Below are 23,942 nucleotides of genomic sequence, written 5' to 3'. Positions count from 1 at the left end.
TGGAGAAGAGACTGAATGACAGACCACCATAGACTGACACACATGGGAGTTTGAGAAAGGACTGAGGTAACTGAGGGGGGTTGCAAGCCAATAGGAAAAACAACAATATCATCCAACTAGACAGTCCAGAGCTCCCAGGGACTAAACCACCAATGAAAGAAGGCACATAGAAGGACCCAGGGCTCCAGCTGCATATGTAGCAGAGGATGGAGTTATCTGGCATCCATGGGAGGGGAGGCCCTTAGTCCTATGAAGGGTTGATATCCCAGTGTAGGGGAATGCTAAGGCAGTGAGTTGGGAGTGAATCAGTGGGTGGGGAAGCTACCTCATACAGGGGAATAGGGTAAACTGAGAAGGAGGATAACATTTGAAATGTAAATAAATAAAAGAACAAGTAAATTTTTTTAAAAAAGGAAATGCCCTACAGTTGGAGAGGGAACAGGTAGAGTCCACCTCAGGTAGAAAGACAGAATGTCAAGTGAAGGAATTGGGTTGCCATTCCGCAGTCAAAAACTCTGACCCAGAATTGTTCCTGTCTGAAAGAACTGCAGGGACAAAAATGGAGAAGAGACTGAGTGAAAGGAGGTCCAGTTACAGGCCCAAATTGGGATCCAGCTCAAGGGTGGCACCAAGGTCTAATACTATTACTGATACTGTGGTGCATTTGCAAACAGGAGCCTAGCATGGCTGCTGTCTGAGAGGCTGAGGAAGCAGCTGAAAGAGTCAGATGGAGATACTTACAGGATACTGAAGTACAAAAGCTATGTCCCCTTGTGGTCAAATTACGGAAAAGTTGGAAAAAAGTGAGGAAGAGGGGAACCCCATAGGAGGACCAGCAGTCTTCCTAGACTCCCAAGGTCTTCCTTGTTTGCCACCAACAAGGCAGCATACACCAGCATATTTGAAGCCCCCAGTGCATATACAGCAGAGGAATACCTGGTCTAGCCTCAGGGAGAGAAGATACACCTAACCCTTGAGAGAATTGAGGCTCCAGGAAGAGTGAATATCTAGTGACATGATGCTGTTGGGGACAAATTATTGGAGACAGGGGCACTGCTGAAATATAGGATGAAGAACAATCAGAAGGCAGACTGAGAGGGAGATAAAAACTGGACTGTAAAAAACATTAAAGAGGTCCCCTGCAGTCCAGACACCGCCCAGAACCGAAGGGATCTGATCAAAAGCTCCCTGAACTCAAATCCCTTGGGAGGGAGAGTTAAACCTTCAGAGGGACAGACATGGATGGGAAGCCAGAAGAGATTAAACTCTGCCCACATTTCTGACTCCAGAGGAAAACACCTAATTCAATCTGGGATCCTTTTGCACAGGGGCCCCGAGAAAAGGCAGCACAGGCCCTCCTCGTTGCCGCCATCACAGAGAGCTCAAAAGCAGCCCCCCATGAGCAACTTCAGCCGAGGGACCACAGGTAAGACCAACTTTTCTGCTCCAAGCGACATGCCTGGTAGACTCAGGACACACAGAGGCAAAATTCCTCTGGGACTGGACACTTCCGGTTTTTACCTGGAGCCACAACCCCACTGATCCCTGCCCAGAGTTCCCTGCTCCCAAACCCCTTGGGAGAGAGAGCTCACAACCTGGACAGGTGGGCACTCCTGAGATTGCAGGGTGGGAGAAACCATGAATACTGTCCATCCCTGGCCCAAGAGGAAACTGTATACGGCCTCTGGGAACCTGAAGATAGAGGCACTCGAATGGCAGATTCCCTGCAGTCCAGACACCAGCCGGACTTGAAGGTAACTGGTCAACAGTTCTCTGCACCCAAATCCCATGGGAGGGGGAACTAAACTTTCAGAAGAGCAGACGCACCTGGGAAGCCAGAAGAGACTACACTCTGCCACATTTCTGACTCCAGAGGAAAACACCTAAAGCTATCTGTGACCCCGGTGCATGGGGCCTGAGGAAAAGGCTGCACAGGCCCTCTTGGTTGCTGCCCTAACAGAGAGCTCAAAAGCTGCCCCCCCACGAGCAACTCAAGCCAGGGGACCACAGGTAAGACCAACTTTTCTGCTCCAAGAGACCTGCCTGGTGGACTCAGTATACAGGCCACAGGAACAGCTGAAGACCAGTACACATGAAAGACTACACACCAAAAGCAGAACACTCTGTTCCCATAAGTGGCTGAAAGAAAACAGGAAAACAGGGCTACAACACTTCTGACACACAGGAATATAGGGCAGTCTAGCCACTCTCAGAAATGCATAACAAGGTAACACCAGAGAAAACCTGACAGCGAGAGGCAAGCACAGGAACACAAGTAATAGAAAACAAGACTACATGGCATCATCTGAGCCAATTCTCCCACCAAAGCAAACACTGAATATCCAAACACACCAGAAAAGCAAGATCTAGATTTAAAATCACATTTGACCATGAAGATGGAGGACTTCAAGAAAGACATGAAGAACTCGCTTAGAGAAACTGAGGAAAACATAAATAAACAAGTAGAAGCATATAGAGAGGAATCACAAAAATCCCTGAAAGAATTCCAGGAAAACACAATCAAACAGGCAAAGGAATTAAAATCGGAAATAAAAGAAATAAAGAAAGCACAAAGGGAGACAACCCTGGATATAGAAAACCAAAGAAAGACATAAGGAGCTATAGATACAAGCACCACAAACAGAATACAAGAGATAGAAGTGAGAATCTCAGGAGCAGAATATTCCATAGAAATCATTGACACAACATTCGAAGATAACATAAAACGAAAAAAGCTACTGGTCCAAAACATACAGGAAATCAAGGACACAATGAGAAGATCAAACCTAAGGATAATAGGTATAGAAGAGAGTGAAGACTCTCAGCTCAAAGGACCAGTAAATATCTTCAACAAAAGCATAGAAGAAAACTTCCCTAACCTAAAGAAAGAGATGCCCATCAACATACAAGAAGACTACAGAACTCCAAGTAGATTGGACCAGAAAAGAAAATCCTCCTATCACATAATAGTCGAAACAAAAAATGCACAAAACAAAGAAAGAATATTAAAAGCAGTAAGGGAAAAGGGTCAAATAACGTATAAAGGCAGACCTATCAGAATCACACCAGACTTCTCACCAGACACTATGTAAGCCAGAAGATCCCGGAAAGATGTCATACAGATCCTAAGAAAACACAAATGCCAGCACAGGTTTCTGTATCCAGTAAAACTCTCAATAAAAAAGATGGAGAAACCAAGATATTCCATGACAAAACCAAATTTACACAATATCTTTCTACAAATCCAGCCCTACAAAGGATAATAAGTGGTAAAGCCCAAAATAAGGAGGCAAGCTATACCCTAGAAAAACCGAGAAACTAATTGTCTTGGCAACAGAACAAAGAGAAGAAAAGCACACAAACATAATCTCACATCCAAACACGAATATAACAGGAAGCACCAATCACTATTCCTTAATATCTCTTAACATCAATGGACTCAACTCCCCAATAAAAAGACATAGATTAACAAACTGGATACGCAATGAGGACCCTGCATTCTGCTGCCTAGAGTAAACACACCTTAGAGGAAAAGAAAGACATTACCTCAGAGTGAAAGGCTGGAAAAAAAACTTTCCAAGCAAATGGTCTGAAGAAGCAAGCTGGAATAGACATTCTAATATCAAATAAAATCAATTTTCAAATAAAAGTCATCAAACAAGATAAGAAAGGACACTTCATATTCATCAAAGGAAAAATCCACCAAGATGAACTCGCAATTCTAAATGTCTCTGCTACGAACACAAGGGCACCTACATACATAAAAGAAACCTTACTAAAGCTCAAAGCACACATTGCACCTCACACAATAATAGTAGGAGATTTCAACACCCCACTCTCATCAATGGACAGATAATGGAAACAGAAATTAAACAGAGACATAGACAGACTAAGAGAAATCATGAACCAAATGGACTTAACAGATATTTATAGAACATTCTATCCTACAACAAAAGGATATACCCTCTTTTCACCACCTCATGGAACTTTCTCCAAAATTGACCATATAATCAGTCATAAAACAGGCCTCAACAGATACAGAAAGATAAAAATAATCACATGTGTCCTATCACACCATCACGGGCTAAAGCTGGTCTTTAATAACAATAAGAGAAGAATGGAAGTTGAACAATGCTCTAGTCAATGATAACCTGGTCAAAGAAGAAATAAAGAAAGAAATTAATGAACTTCTGAATTTAATGAAAATGAAGGTACAACATACACAAACTTATGAGACACAATGGAAGATGTGCTAAGACGAACACTCATAGATCTGAGTGCCTGCAGAAAGAAACAAGAGAGAGTATATATAAGCAGCTTGGCAGCACACCTAAAAGCGCTAAAACAAAAAGAAGGAAATACACCCAGGAGAAGTAGAAGGCAGAAAATAATCAAACTCAGAGCTGAAGTCAACCAAGTAGAAACAAAAAGGACCATACAAAGAATCAACAGAACTAAAAGTTGGTTCTCTGAGAAAATCAACAAGATACAAAAACCCTTAGCCAGACTAATGAGAGGACACAGAGACTGTGTCCAAATTAACAAAATGAGAAATGAAAAGGGAGACATAACTACAGTATCAGAGGAATTCAAAAAATCATCAGATACTACTACAAAAAGCAATATTCAACAAAACATGAAAATCTGAAGGAAATGGACAATTTCCTAGACAGAAACCAGGTACTGAAGTTAAATCAGGAACAAATAAACCATTTAAACAACCCCACAACTCCTAACGAAATAAAAACAGTCATTAAAGGTCTCCAACCCAAAAAGAGCACAGGTCCAGATGGGTTCAGTGCAGAATTCTATCAGACATTCATAGAAGACCTCATACCAATACTATCCAAACTATTCCACAAAATTGAAACAGATGGAGTGCTACCGAATTCCTTCTATGAAGCCAAAATTACCCTTTCAGCTAAATGACACAAAGACCCAACAAAGAAAGAGAACTTCAGACCAATTTCCCTTAAGAATATGTATGCAAAAATACTCAATAAAATTCTGGCAAACCAAATCCAAGAGCACATCAAAACAATCATCCACCATGATCAAGTAGGCTTCATCCCACACATGCAGGGATGGTTTAATATATGGAAAACCATCAATGTGATCCATTATATAAACAAACTGAAAGAACAAAACCACATGATCTTCATTAGATGCTGAGGAAGCATTTGACAAAATTCAACACCCCTTCATGATAAAGGTCCTGGAAAGAATAGGAATTCAAGGCCCATACCTAAAAATATTTAAAGACATACACAACAAACCAGTAGCTAATATTAAACTAAATGGAGAGAAACGTGAAGCCATCCCACTAAAATCAGGGACTAGTCAAGTCTGCCCACTCTCTCCCTACTTAATCAATATATTTCTTGAAGTTCTACCCAGAGCAACCAGATAACAAAAGGAGATGAAATGGAAACAGATTGGAAAAGAAGAAGTCAAAAATCACTATTTTCACATGATAGGATAGTATATTTAAGTGATCCCAAAAATTCCACCAGAGAACTACTAAACCTGATAAACACATACAGCAAAGTAGCAGGGAATAAAATTAACTCAAATAAATCAGTAGCCTTCCTCTACACAAAAGAGAAACAAGCCGAGAAAGAAATTAGGGAAATGACACCATTTATAATAGTCCCAAATAATATAAAATACCTCGGTGTGACTTTAACCAAGCAAGTGAAGTATCTGTATGATAAGAACTTCAAGCCTCTGAAGAAAGAAATTGAAGAAGATCTCAGAAGATGGAAAGATCTCCCATGCTTATGGATTGGCAAGATTAACATAGAAAAATGGCCATTTTACAAAAGGGATCTACAGATTCAATGCAATCCCCATCAAAATACCAATCCAATTCCTCAGAGAGTTATACAGAAAAATTTTCAAATTCATCTGGATAACAAAAAACTCAGGATAGCTAAAACTATCCTCAACAATAAAACGACTTCCTGGGGAACCACTATCCCTGAATTCAAGCAGTATTACAGAGCAATAGTGATAAAAACTGCATGGTATTGGTACAGAGACAGACAGATAGACCAGTGGAATAGAATTGAAGACCCAGAAATGAACCCACACACCTATGGTCACTTGATTTTTGACAAGGGACCCAAAACAATCCCATGGGAAAGAGATAGCATTTTCAGCAAATGGTGCTGGTTCAACTGGAGGTCAGCATGTAGAAGAATGCAGGTCGATCCATGCTTATCACCTTATACATAGCTTAAGTCCAAGTGGATCAAGGAGCTACATATCAAACCATATACACTCAAACTAATAGAAGAAAAAGTGGGGAAGCATCTTGAACACATGGGCACTGGAGAAAATTTCAGGAACAAAACACCAATGACTTATGCTCTAAGATCAAGAATCAACAAATGGGATCTCATAAAACTGCAAAGCTTCTGTAAGGCAAAGGGCACTGTTGTTAGGACAAAACAAGAACCAACAGATTGTGCAAAGATCTTTACCAATCCTACAACAGATAGAGGCCTTATATCCACAATATACAAAGAACTCAAGAAGTTCTACTGCAGGGAGACAAATAACCCTATTAAAAAATGCGGTTCAGAGTTAAACAAATATTTCACAGCTTAGGAATGCGGAATGGCTGAGAAACACCTAAAGAAATGTTCAACATCTTTAGTCATAAGGGAAATGCAAATCAAAACAACCCTGAGATTTCACCTCACACCAGTGAGAATGGCTAAGATCAAAACCTCAGGTGACAGCAAATGCAGGCAAGGATGTGGAGAAAGAGGAACAGTCCATTTTTGGTAGGATTGCAGACTGGTACAACCATTCTGGAAATCAGTCTGGAGGTTCCCCAGTAAATTGGACATTACTACCTGAGGACCCAGCTATACCTCTCTGGCATATACCCAAAAAATGCCCCAACATATAACAAAGACACATGCTCCACTATGTTCATAGCAGCCTATTTATAATAGCCAGAATCTGGAAAGAACACAGATGCCCTTCAACAGAGGAATGAATACAGAAAATGTGGTACATCTACACAATGGAATATTACTCAGCTATCAAAAACAGTGACTTTATGAAATTCATAGGCAAATGGATGGAACTGGAGAAAATCCTCCTGAGTGAGGTAACCCAATCACATAAAAACACACATGGACTCATTGATAAGTGATTATTTGCCCAAATGCTCAAATTACCCTAGATGCACAGAACACATGAAACTCAAGGATGACCAAAATGTGAATGCTTCACTCCTTTAAAAGGGGAACAAGAATATCCTTGCAAGGGAATAGGGAGGCAAAGTTTAGAACAGAGGCAGAAGGAACACTCATTGAGAGCCTGCCCTACATGTGGCCCATATATATACAGCCACCAAACTAGGTAAGATGGATGAAGCAAAGAAGTGCAGGCTGACAGGAACCGGATGTAGATCTCCTGAGAGATACAGCCACAATACAGCAAATACATAGGTGAATGCCATCATTACACCACTGAACTGAGAACGGGACCCATGTTGAAAGAATCAGAGAAAGGACTTTTAGAGCTTGAAGGTGCTTGAGACCACAAGAACAACAATGCCAACCAATCAGAGCTTCTAGGGACTAAGCCAATACCCAAAGATTATACATGGACTGACCCTGGACTCCAACTGCATAGGTACCAATGAATAGCCTAGTAAGAGCACCAGTGGAATGGGAAGCCCTTGGTCCTGCCAAGACTGAACCCCCAGTGATCGTGATTGTTGGGGGGAGGATGGTAATGGGGAGGATGGGGAGGGGAACACCCATAGAGAAGGGGAGGGGAAGTGGTTAGTGGGATGTTGGCCCAGAAACCGGGAAGGGGATAACAATCGAAATGTAAATAAGAAATACTCAAGTTAATAAAGATGAAAAAAACCTAAAAAAAATTAAAGAATAAAACAAAACCAAAAATTAAAATAAATAAAATTAAAATCTCTTTCCTATTTCAGAAAATGCTTAAGGCACAAAATGATAATTGTATATGAATAGTTTTCTTACATAATATATTAAATAAATAATAAATGAAAATCCCATAATGGCATGAATTTGGAAAAGCAGTGGAAAAAATACAAAGCTTATTTATTCACAATTTCTTATACTTTATCACATGATTTGAGTCGGTTTACATCTCTGCTGCACTTCATATTGTCTTTTTCCTCAGTTATGTTACTTTTTGTGGTGAAATAACTGTCAATGTGTTCTGATTAACCAATTCCCCTTATTTGTTCCTGAATCCATATTGTACTTTCATGGCTCAATAACTATTCAGGTTGGTTTTCAAATGATACTGAACCGAGGCTTTTCAAAGCTCTGGCAAATAAGTTTTCAGTGACTGTGAATTTACTTGAAAAATGAAATAAATGAATATATATAAATGCTTTACCTGCTTCCACTTAATTAGGTAATAATCAATAAAGTCCCGAGGATTTGTAACATCCAGTGATTCTTGATGTTCTTTTATTTTCTTCAGAAGGTAGTTTCTAATATAATATATATTTTTAGCTAATGTCGTATGACTTCCCGGACAATAATCAATTAAAACAGGGAAAAAACTGCAAAACTACATGGAAAAACACCAAGGATTTATTAAATGCATAATGTATAGTAAAGAAATACATACATACTATAATCCAGCAATTCTCATTTGGTTTATAGTTACATATATGGCTTAGGTTCACCTTGAAAAAGAGTTGTTCCATTTTAGTATAATAATATTATATATAAACTCTATGCTATAGAAGAATTGAGGAAGAAAATCCTGCTCATATAATTCTGGTTCATAGTGAATTTTCCACATTCAGTAATAATTCAATTTTACCTGCAAAGTTTAAATATCATATGATATAAAGTAGTGTAATCCATACATTCTGGATGCCAGTATATGTTAAGAAAATAGGGTAAATAATTTACTGCAGAAAGCTTTTCAATCAGCCAATCTCTGAGATGAAGTGAAAGTATAGAATTGTGTGGGTCTCTAAAGCTGCTTGGACAAAAATTATACACCTTTATTTACTTCTCTGTGGTCCATAACTACAATATAGAAAGAGAGCAGGAGATGCTAATTCCTCACATGGAAAGATTGTCACATTAGTGACCTACACACCATACAACCATTCATACCACCATTTCTTCTTGTTCCCATGTCAGGGAGGATCCAAAATAAAGCAGCAAATATTCCAATGATTTCAGTGCTTCCTGTATCATTATCCAAAGTTTCCTTTAGCAGATTATTTTCTGTCTACACTGAGCAATTATGCCAAATACTGAAATGAGTAGGTCTTAACTTTTCACAGTACAAGAACTTGTGAGTAATGCAAGAATATTCTTTTATGAGTGACTGAATTTCTTTCTAAAAATCAATGGATTAATTTGTAGAAAAAGCTCTCTGAAAGTCAATGACTAAAAATAACATCACATAGGAAGCTAAGTAGCTTGAGCCATCTTGGCATTTGTGCTTTGTTTATCTGTTGGTTAAGCAAAGGATGTAGACCTCCCTTGCAGAGGTCCTATCCATACTACTCTAGGCAGGTCATGTGTATCATTACATCACTATTAGTCCCCTTGTAATTTGACCTGAGAGAAAGAATAGTCACAAGTTTCCAGGAGGAGATGAATTTTATTCACCTGTGTCCAGGGACTGCTCAAAACCTTCATGTTCTCATTGAGTTTTTCCATCAAGTTAAGAAAATCCTGATCTTTATAATCAAAACGATTCTGGAAAATAATGGAGCAGATGACATTGCAAGGAGCACAGCCCAGGATAAACGTGGGGTCACAGGGTGAGCCTGAGGAATGGGAAACAATTGCAATATGTTATTAAAATATACCAAGAGAGCACTTTATCTTTGTAAATAGATAAAAATCCTGGAGAAATTTTAAACTTCACTAAAATAAGATTTTCAGTCTTCATTTTATTTTGGAGAAAGTACTTAAAGACAAGTTTCTTCATAATTTAAGCAGATAACTTGACTGTTCTGTGAAAGGTATTTCAGGGGTGAGTAGCATTCACATAGCAATTGAAGATCTGTTCATCACCTAAGCTAAAACAGCGAATACAGAGAGAAATGGTTTACACAACAGAAGACAGATATGTAATATACTTAGCAAAAATGAGATGTTGTTAATGAAAACAGTTCAAGGTTACTTATACAAGTCATTTTAGTAAGTTCTTTGTGTTTGAAGATTAATACTGTCATGTGTAATTTCTTAAAGCATACAAAACATAATAAAATGAAATTATGATAATTTTTCAAATCATGATGAAATTCTATTACATAGCCAAGGAATGAAATTATATTTTGACTCATAATTAACCAGGACTATGAAAACGAGCATTCAAGACACATTGCCACATCAGTGAATTTGGGGAGATGAAAGTAGGTCCACAAAATGAAAACAAATATCATCTGGTTTGGGATCTATAGATGTAGATGATGTCACTACCACCATTATCAATAGCAACTCTTCTGTACTAAAATGATCAGCAATAAATAAGTTATGTTCGCGCTAAGAATGGAACTCATTAGAAAATTAAAATAAAAGCTGTTGTAAAGTAATGCCAGTAGATCCTTTGATGCTTTGTACTCTAACAGGATGGAAAACTCAAAACACAAAAATTTACTTACCATTGGTTTTCCTCAGTTCCTCCACAAGGCACCGTGCTTCCTCTTGAACATGATCCTCAATGTTCCTTTTCCCCATGCCCAAATTCCGCAGAGTTGTGAGGGTAAAGCGTCGTATTTCTTTCCATCTATTTCCATGGCTAAAAGCAATTCCTAAACAAATGGGAATAGAAACTACAATGTGATCTCAGAAAGAAAGAGGGCACTGGAGAAGACACAATCCTAGAGAGGCATAGTCTGAGCCCCAGGATCAAGTCTGGCCTTTGCTGTCTATCTTCTTCCTCTCTGTGAATGCTACCCAGCTCACTCATAAAAATGCATACTTACCAAGGTCTTTATTAATTTTTTCAACTACTGGGAAGCTTCCTCTTTCAGCAAACTCCTCCCCATGATCAATCAAAGCTTCTTTTACTGCTTCATATCCATGCAATATCACAGTGGGCTTCAGGCCAAAGTAAAGAGTAAATACAGGACCATACACTTTTGAGAACTGGAAATTGAAAAGCAACCAATGGGTACTTGTCACTTTTCAGTGATGTCACAATGGCCCAGGCACTTGATATTTAGAATACAATAAAGTACCGCATCAAAATATTCAGCAGGTCTCTTGATTGTATTTCAGTAAGTACTTCAGGCAAAAGTTTTCCAAATTCATTTTGGGGCTGAATTGCTCATGAATAAAAGATCCATTCCATGGGCAGTCACCAAACCCTGGCAACTGTTACTGATTCAATGTTGTGCTTGCAGACAGGAACCTAGTATGACTTTCCTATGAGAGGCTCAAAGAGCAACTGATTGACAAAATTATAGATGTTTACAGTCAAAAATCGAACTGTAGGAAGAGTAAGAAAGAGTGGGAAGATTGAAGGAACATAAGGGAATAGCAATTCCATAAGAAACCAAAGAGTGTTAACTAACCTGGGCCACTGGGAGTTTTCAGGGACTAAATCACAAACTAAAGAGAATACAAACCCTGAACTGAGGCTTCGGCACATATATAGGAGAGGACTACCTTGTCTGGCTTCAGTGGGAAAGGATGTGCCTAATCCTACATAGACTTTATACACCAGGGAAGGGAGATGAATAAGGGGCACCTTCTCAGAAACAAAGTAGAAGGAGAATGAGGAAGAACTATGCAAGGGGGATGATAGTCAATATTGGGGGGGTAAATAACATAATAATAATAATAATAATAATAATAACTAATATTAATTTAAAAATGTAAAAGTACTCAACATTTAAAAGCACTCTTTTTTATCACTTGATGCCTGGACAATCTAATTCCATGTTCACTCATACTAAAATTAGTGTCAATGCTCAGATGACGATTTCACCAACACCTGTAAGCCTTTTTCTGTGCAGCTTACCTTCAGGAATAAAAGAGAAAATCCATAGTGAGGACCCCAAGTTAATTCTATCATTACCACAAGTGTGGAGACTGTGTAGTACCAAAGCTGCACAAAGCATGGGCATCTGTTAAGAGAACAGTTTCACCCTGAGGCACAGAATAAAAGTCAATTTGAATAGTATCAAATATGTTTGTTCTCTTATTTCCTGTGTTTTGCCTCATCTATGGATATTTTATTTTAATAAAACATCAGTTATTTAGGGAACTTCAATACCAAAAGATAATAAATACACATCTTTAAAATGCTGCATGATTTGGTGGATGGTGTCATATGCCCTTTTCCAGAGACTTAGCAAAAAATATGGAAACAGCAATAAAATAAAGAAAAGAAGTATACATAGTTTTCGCAATTTTCCAAATGTTATTTTAATATGTAAAGACACAAAGTTCTCTAATTCACCATAGAAATTGCTTTTTCTTCAATTTCTCATGGGGATAGAAATGAACCTTCATAGGATTCTAACTTTACAATCATTAATCAATTAGAAGGCCATTTGGGCAAGTCCTGAAAATGTAAATGAAAATAAGATTACACAGACTTTATACGCTATAGTTATGAATATATGTATATAAATATACCTATTTGCATGTACCAATTAATAAAAGAATGGCCATTGATTGTATAAAAGAAAAGTAGGAGTGTATGGGAGGGTTTGGAAAGAGAAAAGTGAAAGAGGAATATATTATGATCTCAAAATAATAATTATGTAATTATAATCTCAAAATGAAAAGAAATTTTTAAAAGAGTTATATTCACCTTTCCTTGCAAGGTAAAAGAGGAGCATAAGCATACTTACACTGGTTAAGGATTGGGTGATGTTCTTCACATTTAGCTGAAAGATATTGCCAATAATTGGGAGAGGAATAGGGCCTGGGGGGAGCTTTCCTCTCCCAGAACTCTGTCTCCAGATTGACAGGAGAATAAGACAGGTGAGAGTGAGCACCAGCAACATGACCAGATCCATTGAGTTTCTCTTTATTGACACAGCTCTGCCAGGAAGCATAGAGCTTTTATCATGTGGCTGCTGAATCAATATTGCATAATTGACTAATCAGCTACCTGCTGATCTTTTTCTTTTACATGAACTTTATCCTAGGGACAATAACAAAAATAAGCTCTTCTTCGTTCTTAAACATCTCATGATATAACTCAAACTGTGTACTTATCTGCTTGACCTTCCCAAGGTTAGAAGTATATGCATGAGCCACCATGCCCAAGTTTAACTGTATATTTAACTGTGTGTATAATTGAAATATTTGTTACCTCAGACATTTACACAAGCATTCTCAATAACTGTAACGTTATAAATATTTAATACCCCATTTTTCATTGGGTTGTTTGGTTCTTTGATGGTTAGCTTTTTGAGTTCTTTATAGATTTTGGATATTAGCCCTCTATCAGAGGTCAAGTTAGTGAAATAATTTTCCTTAATCTGTCGGCTGCTGATATTCCCTATTGACTATGTCCTTTGCCTTACAGAAGCTTTCAAATTTTGCGAGGTCCCGTTTATCAATTCTTGATCTTAGAGTATGAGCAATTGGAGTTCAATTTAGGAAATTTCCCCTTTTCCAGTGAGTTCAAGAAACTTTCCCACTTCCTCTTCTATTAAAATCAGTGTCCCAAACTGGGATCCAGCTCAAGGAGAGGCCCCAAGGACTGACAATATTACTGAGGCTATGGAGTGTTCACAAAAATGGACCTATCATGAATGCTCTCTGAAAGACCCAACAAGCAGCTGAAAGAGAAAGATGTAGATATTCATATCCAACATATGGACAGAAGCTACCAGCCCCTGTGGTTGAATTAGGGAAATCTAGAAGAGGCTGAGGATGAGGGCAACCCTTTAGGAAGACCAGCAGTCTCAATTAACCTGGACCTCCGAGAGCTCTCATAAACTGAACCTCCAACCAGGCAGCAGATACCAGCTGATATGGGGCTCCCAACACATCTACAGCAGAGGACTGCTCAGGCCGTGTTCAGTCAGAGAATATGCACCTAACCCTCAAGAGACCGGAAACCTCAAGGATTTAAGAAGTCTGATGGGGTGGCAGTGGGGAAATCCTCGTGGAAATAGGGAGTTTGTTGAAGTGGGGGAGATACGGGATTGGAACAGTCAGAGGGTGGACCCAGAGGGAAACATATTCTAGAGTGTTAAATAAAGATAATAAATAAATTTTTAAAAAGTATTTAAAAGACTAGTGCGGAATTCTATCAGACTTCATAGAAGACATCATACCAATACTGTCTATACTATTCCACAAAATAGAAACAGACAGAGCACTATCAGTTTTCTTCTATGAAGCCACAACTACTCTTAAACCAAAACCAAAGACTCAACAAAGAAAGAGAACTTCAGACCAATTCCCCTTATGAATATCGACTGACAAATACACAATAAATTTTTGCAATCCAAATCCAAGAACACATTAAAATGATCATCCATAATGATCAAGTAGCTCCATCCCAGGGGTGCAGGGATCGTTTAATATACAGAAATCCATCAATGTAATCCACTATATAAACAAACTCAAAGATAAGAACCACATCATCATTTCATTACATGCAGAAAAAGCATTTGACAAAATTCAACACCCCTTCATGACAAAAGCCCTGGAAAGATCAGAAATTCAAGGCCCAAACTAAGCATAGTAAAAGCAACACACAGCAAAACAGTAGGTAACACTAAAATCAATGAAGAGTAATATGAAGCAATTCCACTAAAATCAGGGACTACATGAGACTGCCCACTCTCTCCCTATTTATTCAATGTAGTATGCAAAGTTTTAGCCATAGCAATCAGACAAAGAAAGGAGGTCAAAGTGATACAAATTGGAAGGGAAGAAGTCAAATATGACTATTTGCAGATGATATGATAGTATACTAAAGTGACCCCAAAAGTTCTACCAAAGAACTATTAACCAGCTAAAAAAATTCAACAAAATGTCTAGAGATAAAATTAACTCAAACAAATGAGTAGCCTTCTTCTACTCAAAGGATAAACAGGCTGAGAAAGAAATTAGGGAAATGGCACCCTTTATGATAGTCTCAAATAAATAAATAAAATATCTTGATATGACGTTAACTAAGCAAGTGAAAGATCTGTATGACAAGAACTTCAAGTCTCTGAAGAAAGAAATTAAAGAATATCTCAGAAGATGGACAGATCTCTCATGCTCATGGATTGGCAGGATTGATTTAGTAAAAATGGCCATTTTGCCAAAAGCAATCAACAGATTCAATACAATCCCCATCAAATTTCCAACTCGATTCTTCATAGAAATAGGAAGAACAATTTGCAAATTCCTTTGGAATAAGAAAAGAAACAGGATAGAGAAAAATATCCTCAACAATAAAAGAACTTCTGGGGGAGTCACCATCCCTAACCTCAAGCAGTATTACAGAGCAATAGTCATAAAAACTGTTATTGGTACAGAGACAGGCAGATTATATCAATGGAATAGAATTGAAGACCCAGAAATAAACCCACAGACCCATGGTCACATGATCTTTGTCAAAGGAGCTAAAATAATCCAATGGAAAAAAGATAGCATTTTCAAACAATGGTGCTGATTCAACTGGAGGTCAGCATGTAGAAGAATGTGGATTGATCCATTCTTATCACCCTGTACAAAGCACAAGTTCAAATGGATCAACAACCTCCACATCAAACCAGATACACTGAAACTAATAGAAGAAAAAGTGAGGAAGATGCTCGAACACATAGGCATTGGAGAAAACTTCATGAACAAAACACCAACAGCTTATGCTCTAAGAACCAGAATAGACAAATGAGACCTCAAAAAACTGCAAAGTTTTGTAAGGAAAAAGACACCGGCATTAGGACAAAACGGCAATCAACAGATTGGGAAAAGATCTTTATCAATCCTCCATCTAATGGAGGGTTAATATCCAAAATATACAAAGAACTCAAGAAGTTAGACTCCAGATAGCCAAATAACCCTATAAAAAGTGGGGTACAGAGTTAAACAACGAATTCTAAGCTGAGGAATATCGAATGGCTGTGAAGCATGTAAAGAAATAACATCTTTAGTTATCGGAGAAATGCAAATCAAAACAACTCTCAGATTCCACCTCATACCAGTCGGAATGAATAAGATAAAAATCTCAGGTGACAGCAGATGTTTGCAAGGATGTGGAGAGAGAGAAACACTCCTCCATTGTTGGTGAGATTGAAAACTGGTAGAACTATTCTGGAAATCAGTCTGGATGTTCCTCAGAAAACTGGACATTCCACTACCTGAGGACCCAGTTATACCTCTCCTGGGAATATACCCAAATGGTACTCCAACATACAACAAAGAAACATGCTCCTATATGTTCATAGCAGCCTAATTTCCAATATCCAGAAGATGGAAAGAACCCAGATGCCCTTCAACAGAGGAATGGATTCAAAAAATGTGGTACATTTACACAAAGGAGTACTACTAATCAATCAAAAATAATGACTGGGGTTGGGGATTTAGCTCAGCGGTAGAGCACTTGCCTAGCAAGCGCAAGGCCCTGGGTTCGGTCCCCAGCTCTGAAAAAAAGAAAAAAAATAATGACTTCATGGAATTCATAGGCAAATGGAATGAACTAGAAAATATCATCCTGAGTAAGGTAACCCAATCACAGAAAAACACACATGGTGGGCATTCATTGATAAGTCTGCATTAGTCCCAAACTCGAATTACCCAAGATGCAATTCACAGACCACATGAAGCTCAAGAAGTAGCATGACCAAAATACGGGTGCTTTCACTCCTTAAAATGAAGGAAAAATATCCATAGGAAGGGTTATGGAGGCAAAGTTTAGAGCAGAAACTGAAGGATCAGCCATTCAGACCCTGCCGACATGTGGCATATATAGCCACCAAAACTAGATAAGATGTATGGAGCTAAGAAGTGCATGCTAACAGGTATCAGATATAGATCTCTCCTGAGAGACACAACAGGAGCATGTCAAATACAGAGATAAACGTTAGCAGCAAACCACTGAGCTGAGAATGGGACACAATTTGGGGGAATTAGAGAAAGGATCGAAAGAGCTGAAGGGACTTGCAATGCCATAACAACAGCAATGCCAACCAACCAGAGCTTCTGGGGACTAAACCACTACCCAAAAACTATACATGGACTGACCCAGGTATCCAACTACATATGTAGCAGAGAATAGTCTTGTTGGGGCACCAGTGGAAGGGGCAACCCTTGGTCCTGCCTAAGTTGGACCCCTAGTGCAGGGTAATGTCAGGGGGATTGTAGTGGTCCGTATGGGGGGGAACACTTTTATGGGAGATGCTAAGGGGCTAGGAGTCTTATGGACATGAAACCAGAAAAGGAAATAACATTTGAAATGTAAATAAAGAAATATATCCAATAAAAAATACTGATAAATACAACTAAGTAAAAAAGTGCGCCTAGTGTTACTCAGACATCTTGAATAAAAGATCATAAAATACAATCCATGGAAAATACTTTTTATTTGTCCTAATGGTGAAAAGACAAACAGAAGTACTGTCAGTATCACACAGTACATAGAAAAAAATGAATTCAGTGAGATTTTCTTATGGCCATAGTTACTCACTGTAGTTTTGTTACAACTTCTTATTTAAAATAGATTCTTATCTAATATCATACATCCAGGCCTCTCATCCCTCTACTTCTCCTTGTTTCTTCCATCTCCCTTCTCTCCGCAGTACTACTCCTCTCGATGCTCGGTTTTCTATTCAGAAAAGTGCAGGCCTTCAAGGGATGACAGTCAAATGGCGCAAATCATGATACAGTAAAAATATACAAGAGCCCTTATTTGAGACTAGAAAAGACAACACAGTAGGAAGGAAAAAAGTTTCAAGTTCAGGCAAAACAGCTACACCCTCTGTTAGGCAGTCCACAAAATCACCAAAGTACAGCTGTATACCTATATGACTACATTAATAAAGTATTGGAATTGCCCCCTTCACATCACTCTAGAAGAGAAACTAGGTCAGTATAACTGACCACAGAAACATTTGATATCTGAGCAGAAAATACTTGCGGAACTGTGAGTAACTGAATATATTGTCTCCCCAAGAAAAAGTGTTTTCTATTTTTTATTATTGTCTAAATTAGAGTTAATAATGGTGTGATGAAATATCATAACCAAAAGCAAATTAAGGAGGAAAGTCTTTAATTGGTTTACAATTCTACAGGATGGTTCATAATTGGAGGAAGTCAAAACAAGAACTCAAGCAGGGTGTGTTCAGGAAGTAGAGACTGATACAGAAGTCATGGAGAGATGACTTTACTGGTTTGTTTCCCAAGGCTTGTTCATCCTGCTTTCCCCTAAAACACAGAAACACCCTCCCATAGATGGCTCCACCCATCATGAGCTGGGTCCTCTTCAATCAATCACTAATTAAAAATATATCTATAGCCAGAACTGAGAGAGACATTTTATCAATTGAGGTTCACTTTTTCAAAATGACTCTAGCTTGTTTCAACTTGACATAAAACTGTCATCATAACTCTGTAATTGATAAGAAAAAAATACTATACAATAAATAATGAAAGTTGAAAACAGTGCAGTTTCCTCTGGCTTTAATATATCATAGGTAATTGAGAATGTTAGAAATCATAGTTTAAAATGACCAAACCATTCAGAATGGGATCATAAAAATTCAAATATTAATGGAATGATATATGTTATTCTAATTATAATGGCAAAGCTCACGCAGTGGCATCCTTGTAGAGGTGACATCATACTTGTTCTAAATTGGCTAAAAAGATATTGCTAAGCTCTCTTATCACAGAAAATTGTCTTTTAAAACTGTTATACAGTATTTCATAAATCATATTATACATATTCTGTGTATTTTCTTAAAATGCTCACTTCAGTATTTCATTTGATTTTCTCTACTTTCTTTGTCTAAGCCAAAATTATTTCCACCAGGGATTAAAAGGTAAGTCTTGGAGATTCTGTCCTTTGCCTAGGCAGACAGAGACAGGTAGTTGAGCCAGGATGTGAGTCCTTATCTTGCCCTTTTTTTTTTCTCCACATAGACATTCAGTTCTATTGCATCTACCAACCTTTACTGACTGTGTACTGTGATTCAATATCAACCTTATTAAATCCTATTTAAAACAAACATGAACTTAGTTAATAATTACATCATAATACTTGACATTGAGATCAAAAAAGTTTGATCCTTATCTTTCAAATCTAGTTAATAATTAGATCATTGTTTTCTGACATGGAAGTCAGAAAAGTTCTATATTAATATTCTTTAGACTTTTGGTGACCAAAAGTCATCTTGTGTAAGTTAAGCAGAATTTGCTGCCTGACTCACATTGAACTAAAATCCCAAAGAAACAAAGTTACATTTACTAGACATAAGCTAGACTAAAAAGCATAAAACTTTATATTTGAATTTATATTGGAAATTAGTAAGCTCTTAAATTGATGTGATCCTTATGGCCTCAATGCCCAGGATACTAGCTGAAGTCAGAGCCTATGGAATAGTTAGAGAAATATGTCTTAACCTGTTTTATTTCCCACTAGAATCATTGTGGGTAGCTGATAAAACCTTGAGCTACAAAACACAATCTGAAGTATCTGTACATAGGCAGCATGACCTAACCTTGGTCCTTTCCCTTTACTAAACTTGTCTCTGGACTGGTCTAAACTATAGTTTCAGGATGGGATATGACAAACAGCATTGGTTTTCAAAGGGATGCCCATACTATCCTTCTTCCAACATCAGGAAGCACAATGAAGAGTAATTGTCTTCATAGGAAAGACACAAAAGAAGGTGTCTTATAGGTACCCATAAAAGGAGACTGCTCAGACATAGGTTTAAGCCAACAGTAAATCTATTAGCCAGCTGGTAACAGCATTGGTTTTTCTGGATCTCAATGTAGCCCTGAGCATTTCTTATGATGAACTTTTAAGCACAAATACCATACTCTATGCTAACATACTTCAGTTAAAAATATGATTAGTTAGAAGCTGAACTACAGAAGCCAAAAAGTAAGAATAATACATTGGGAGACTTTCCCAGAACTGGACTTTCATGACTAAGGGGTTTTTTTCGTTTTTAGTTTTTCAGTTTTTGTTTTGTTTGTTTTGTTTTCATTTTGGCAAGTAGTATTGGCTGTGCTCTGAGTTTTATGTCCTAAGGGTACGTTCATCATGAAGTCAGTTGTAGTAAGCTGTGGGGGTCTCCATTGAACAAACAGACAAATTTTATTTGTATACACACAAATATGAAAGGGTTTCATGCCAGCTTCCCCCACATCACCCTGGCTTAAATCTGAAGGATAATAAAAGCATGTTCCTCATGTGCATCAATTATTACCATCCCGGCTTTAAAAATGATGGACCCCAACCCCAGAGCTCTCTAATAAATCACCTGAGGGTAAATTGGTGTCATCTATGTTTCTCAATTTGCTAGGCAAAAGTATGCTTTTGTTACAGTAGATCCATACACATGTGGGCTACAGCCCAAATAAGTGAAAAGTCAAAACAGCTAATTCACCATATGCTCTCTACCTTTGCCATCATGACATTCCTCAACAGATAAAACCTGATAATCTCCCTGACTTCACTAGCTCTCAATTCAAAACCTTCTGCACATGTTGGGAAATTGTTCACCATACAGGGATTTCCCTCAAGGAATAGTAGAAAAAGTACATCAAACCCTTGAAATCCAATTTCAAAAACAAAAGACAACCACATACCCCCTAATGTACAATTAATAATAGCTCTGTCTACACTAAACAAATTTAACATTTACAAAAACTCCAAACACCCTCCTATCTTCCTCCACTGACACACACCAAATTTATCTCCCCCTGCCATAATATATGGACATGGTCCTTTGGATGGAATTTGGAAGGGACCAGACCCTCAACTTAAACTGGGTGTGGTTGACTTACGTTTTCCCACCGGATCAACCTAAGCCTATCTTGGTTCCTAACAGAAATGCCTGACACCACCCCGTCAACCAAGAATATGGCAGATCAAGTGCAAAGGAGGAGGAGGAGGAGGAGGAGGAGGAGGAGGAGGAGGAAGAGGAGGAGGAGGAGGAGGAAGAGGAGGAGGAGGAAGAATTCTCTCCAAGAGATTCTGCCACTAGATGCTGCCCTGGCAACACACCACAGTCACTTCCTACCCAGTAGCCCCAACCTGTCCACTGCATTTTACCTGCTATCCTAGCCCCCTGCCAGTGCTTCACCACTTTGTGCCAACCATAGCAGAAGCTTCAAATACAATTCCACTCCCTACTTGTGCTAGCCTTTCAGCAACATAATAGCAGTGAAAGAAAGTGGCTACCTTGACATGGCTCCCTATTCCCCCTCAAAGAGTGTAATGGTTTGTTTGCTTCAGCTGTCCCCCACCCCCACAGATCTCCATGGATGTCTTCTGGTATACAGATCATCATGTCTGATTTATTTCTTCATGTTCTATAGCTCAAGCATGTGATATATTTAGGTCTTCAATGTTATTGATACATCATGGTATTCCCTGCATTCCCATCTCCCACTTAGCAGTAATATTTTGCCTGGCTCATGTTGCTCTATTGGCAGCACACCAAAGTTCTAGAACAAAGAGAAATAAATTCACTCAAAAGGAGTAGAATGCAGGAAATAATGAAAAAATAAGGTATAAAACTAAACGGAGAATTCACAAAAGAGGAATCTCGAATACCTGAGAATCACTTAAAGAAATGATCAAAGTCCTCAGTGATCAGGAAAATGCAAATCAAAATGACCCCATGATTCCACCTTAGCCCATCAAAATGGCTAAGATCAAAAATTCACATTACAGCACATGTTGGCAAGGTTGTGGAGAAAAGGAACCTTCCTCAACTGCTGGTGGGATTGCAAACTGGTGCAACCACTCTGGAAATCAGTTTGCAGATTCCTCAGAAAATTGGAAATATATATATACCTGAAGACCCACTATACCTCTCCTGGGCATATACCCAGAAAATGCCCCACCATGCTACAGGAGTATGTGTTCCACTTGTTCATAGTGGCTTTATTTGTAACAGTCAGAAGCTGTAAACAACCCACATGTCCCACGATGGAAGAATGGATAGGGAAAACATGATTCATTTGCGTAAGAAAATACTATTTATCTATTGACAACAAGGACATCCTGAGTTTTGCCAGCAGATGGATGGAACTAGAAAATGTCATCCTAAGTGAGGTAACTCTGACCCAAAGTGGCATGCATGGCATGTACTCACTAATATGTGCATATTAGCCAAAAAAGTACAGAATACCCAGGATACAGTCCATAGAATTCAAGGAAGCTAACAAGTCAAAGGACACAAGTGAGGATGCCTCAATCCACTTGACAGGGAGAAGAAAGCAATCGTGGGGCGCAGAAGGAAGAAGGGACTAGGGTGGGAAAGAAGACAGGCAAAAGAGGAAACATTATCTGGTATTGGGGGTAAACAGGACTAAAGCCCTGAGGATCAGCTGAAAAAAGTGAAAACAGGCAACCTTGGGAGATAGGTTGTAGATGAACCCTCTACAAGGTACCAGAGACCTGGGAGGTGAGAGATTCTCAGGACACAAAGGGAGGGACTCCAGAAGAAATGCCCTCAGAAAATTGGACATAGTACCAAATGAGGACCCAGCTATACACTCCTGGACATACACCTGAAAGATGCTCCAACATATAACAAGGACATATGCTCCACTATGTTCATATCAGCCTTATTTCTAATAGCCAAAGAATGGAAACAAACCAAATGTCCTTCAACAGAAAAATGGATACAGAAAATGTTGGTACACTTACAAAATGGAGTACTACACCACCATTTAAAACAATGAAACTCACAAAACTATAAAATGTCATCCTAAGTGAGGTAACACAATCACAAAAGAACACACATGGTATGTATTCATTGATATGTGGACATTAGTACAAAAGCTCAGAATACCGACCATAAGCTCAGAATAACTCAGAGACCATAAGAATCTGAAGAAGAAGAAAGACCAAAGTGTGGATGCTTCAGTCCTACATCGAAAGGGCAGCAAAGTAACAACAGGAGGTATAAGTGGGAGGGACATAGGAGGAAGAGAGGAGGGGTAGAGGCAAAAGAAGGGGGCAGGATCAGATGTGGAAGGAGACAGGGGAGATGTTCAGATGGTCAAGAAATTGAACAGAGGTGTGTAGTGATGAAAGACGGGGAACAGGGGGAAGCCAACAGAAAGACCCAGATGCCAGGAAAGCAAAGGCTCCCAGGACCCAACAGGAATGATATTAGCTGAAATACCCAACAAAGGGGAGGGGGAACCTGTAGAGACCATATCCAGAGGTTAGGCACAGCCCCTGGTTGGTGATGGGGCCATTCACCCTTCAAAAATTTAACCCTGAATTTCTCCTGGCTAAAGGAAATAGAAGGAGAAAGAATGGAGCAGAGACTGAAAGACATACCAACCAGAGACTGACACACATGGGAGTTTGAGAAAGGACTGAGATAGCCGAGGGGAGTTGCAACCCCATAGGAAGAATAACAATATAAACCAACCAGACACCCAGAGCTCCCAGGGAATAAACCACGAACCGAAGAATAGGCATGGAAGGACCCAGGGTTCCAGCTGCAGAAGTAGCAGAGGACAGAGTTATTTGGCATCCATGGGAGGGGAGGCCCTTGGTCCTTTGAAGGCTTGATGCCCCAGTGTAGGGAAATGCTAAGGCAGTGATGTGGAGTGAGTGGGTGTGTAGGGGAGCCACCTCATGCAAGCAGGAGGATAGGGTGGTGTAGGGTGCTTTTGGAGGGGAAATTGGGAAGGAGGATAACATTTGAAATATAAATAAATAAATTGATAAATTAAATTTTAAAAAAAGTAATGCCCTACAGTCAGGAGAGGAAACTGGTAGAAAGACAGATTGTCAAGTGA

The 23,942-nt window shown here is 38.8% G+C and overlaps 1 protein-coding gene across 9 annotated transcripts in view; it reads right to left on the bottom strand.

Annotated features, from left to right (window-relative positions):
• Positions 1 to 13,054, bottom strand: part of LOC100911718 (cytochrome P450 2C6-like) — a 46,589-nt gene extending 33,535 nt beyond the window's left edge. For 4 of the 9 annotated variants that reach the window (XR_015687271.1, XR_015687295.1, XR_015687252.1 and 1 more), the window contains exons 1-6: positions 12,845 to 13,033; positions 12,007 to 12,112; positions 10,967 to 11,129; positions 10,643 to 10,792; positions 9,642 to 9,802; positions 8,401 to 8,577 (exon numbers count right to left, since the gene is read on the bottom strand). Coding sequence is in view for 3 of the 9 variants with exons in the window: in XM_087659836.1 (XP_087515962.1) it covers positions 8,401 to 8,577; positions 9,642 to 9,802; positions 10,643 to 10,792; positions 10,967 to 11,129; positions 12,007 to 12,060 (705 nt within the window). In the remaining 6 variants the exon portion in view is untranslated. 9 annotated transcript variants of the gene reach the window in all.
• Positions 13,055 to 23,942: the final 10,888 nt, after the last annotated feature.

The sequence above is a fragment of the Rattus norvegicus genome, chromosome 1 (genome assembly GCF_021556685.1).
Source record: "Rattus norvegicus strain SHRSP/BbbUtx chromosome 1, alternate assembly SHRSP_T2T, whole genome shotgun sequence".
Taxonomy (NCBI): domain Eukaryota; kingdom Metazoa; phylum Chordata; class Mammalia; order Rodentia; family Muridae; genus Rattus; species Rattus norvegicus.
Note: the sequence above shows the minus strand (reverse complement) of the source record. Positions and strands in the feature narration are given on the sequence as shown.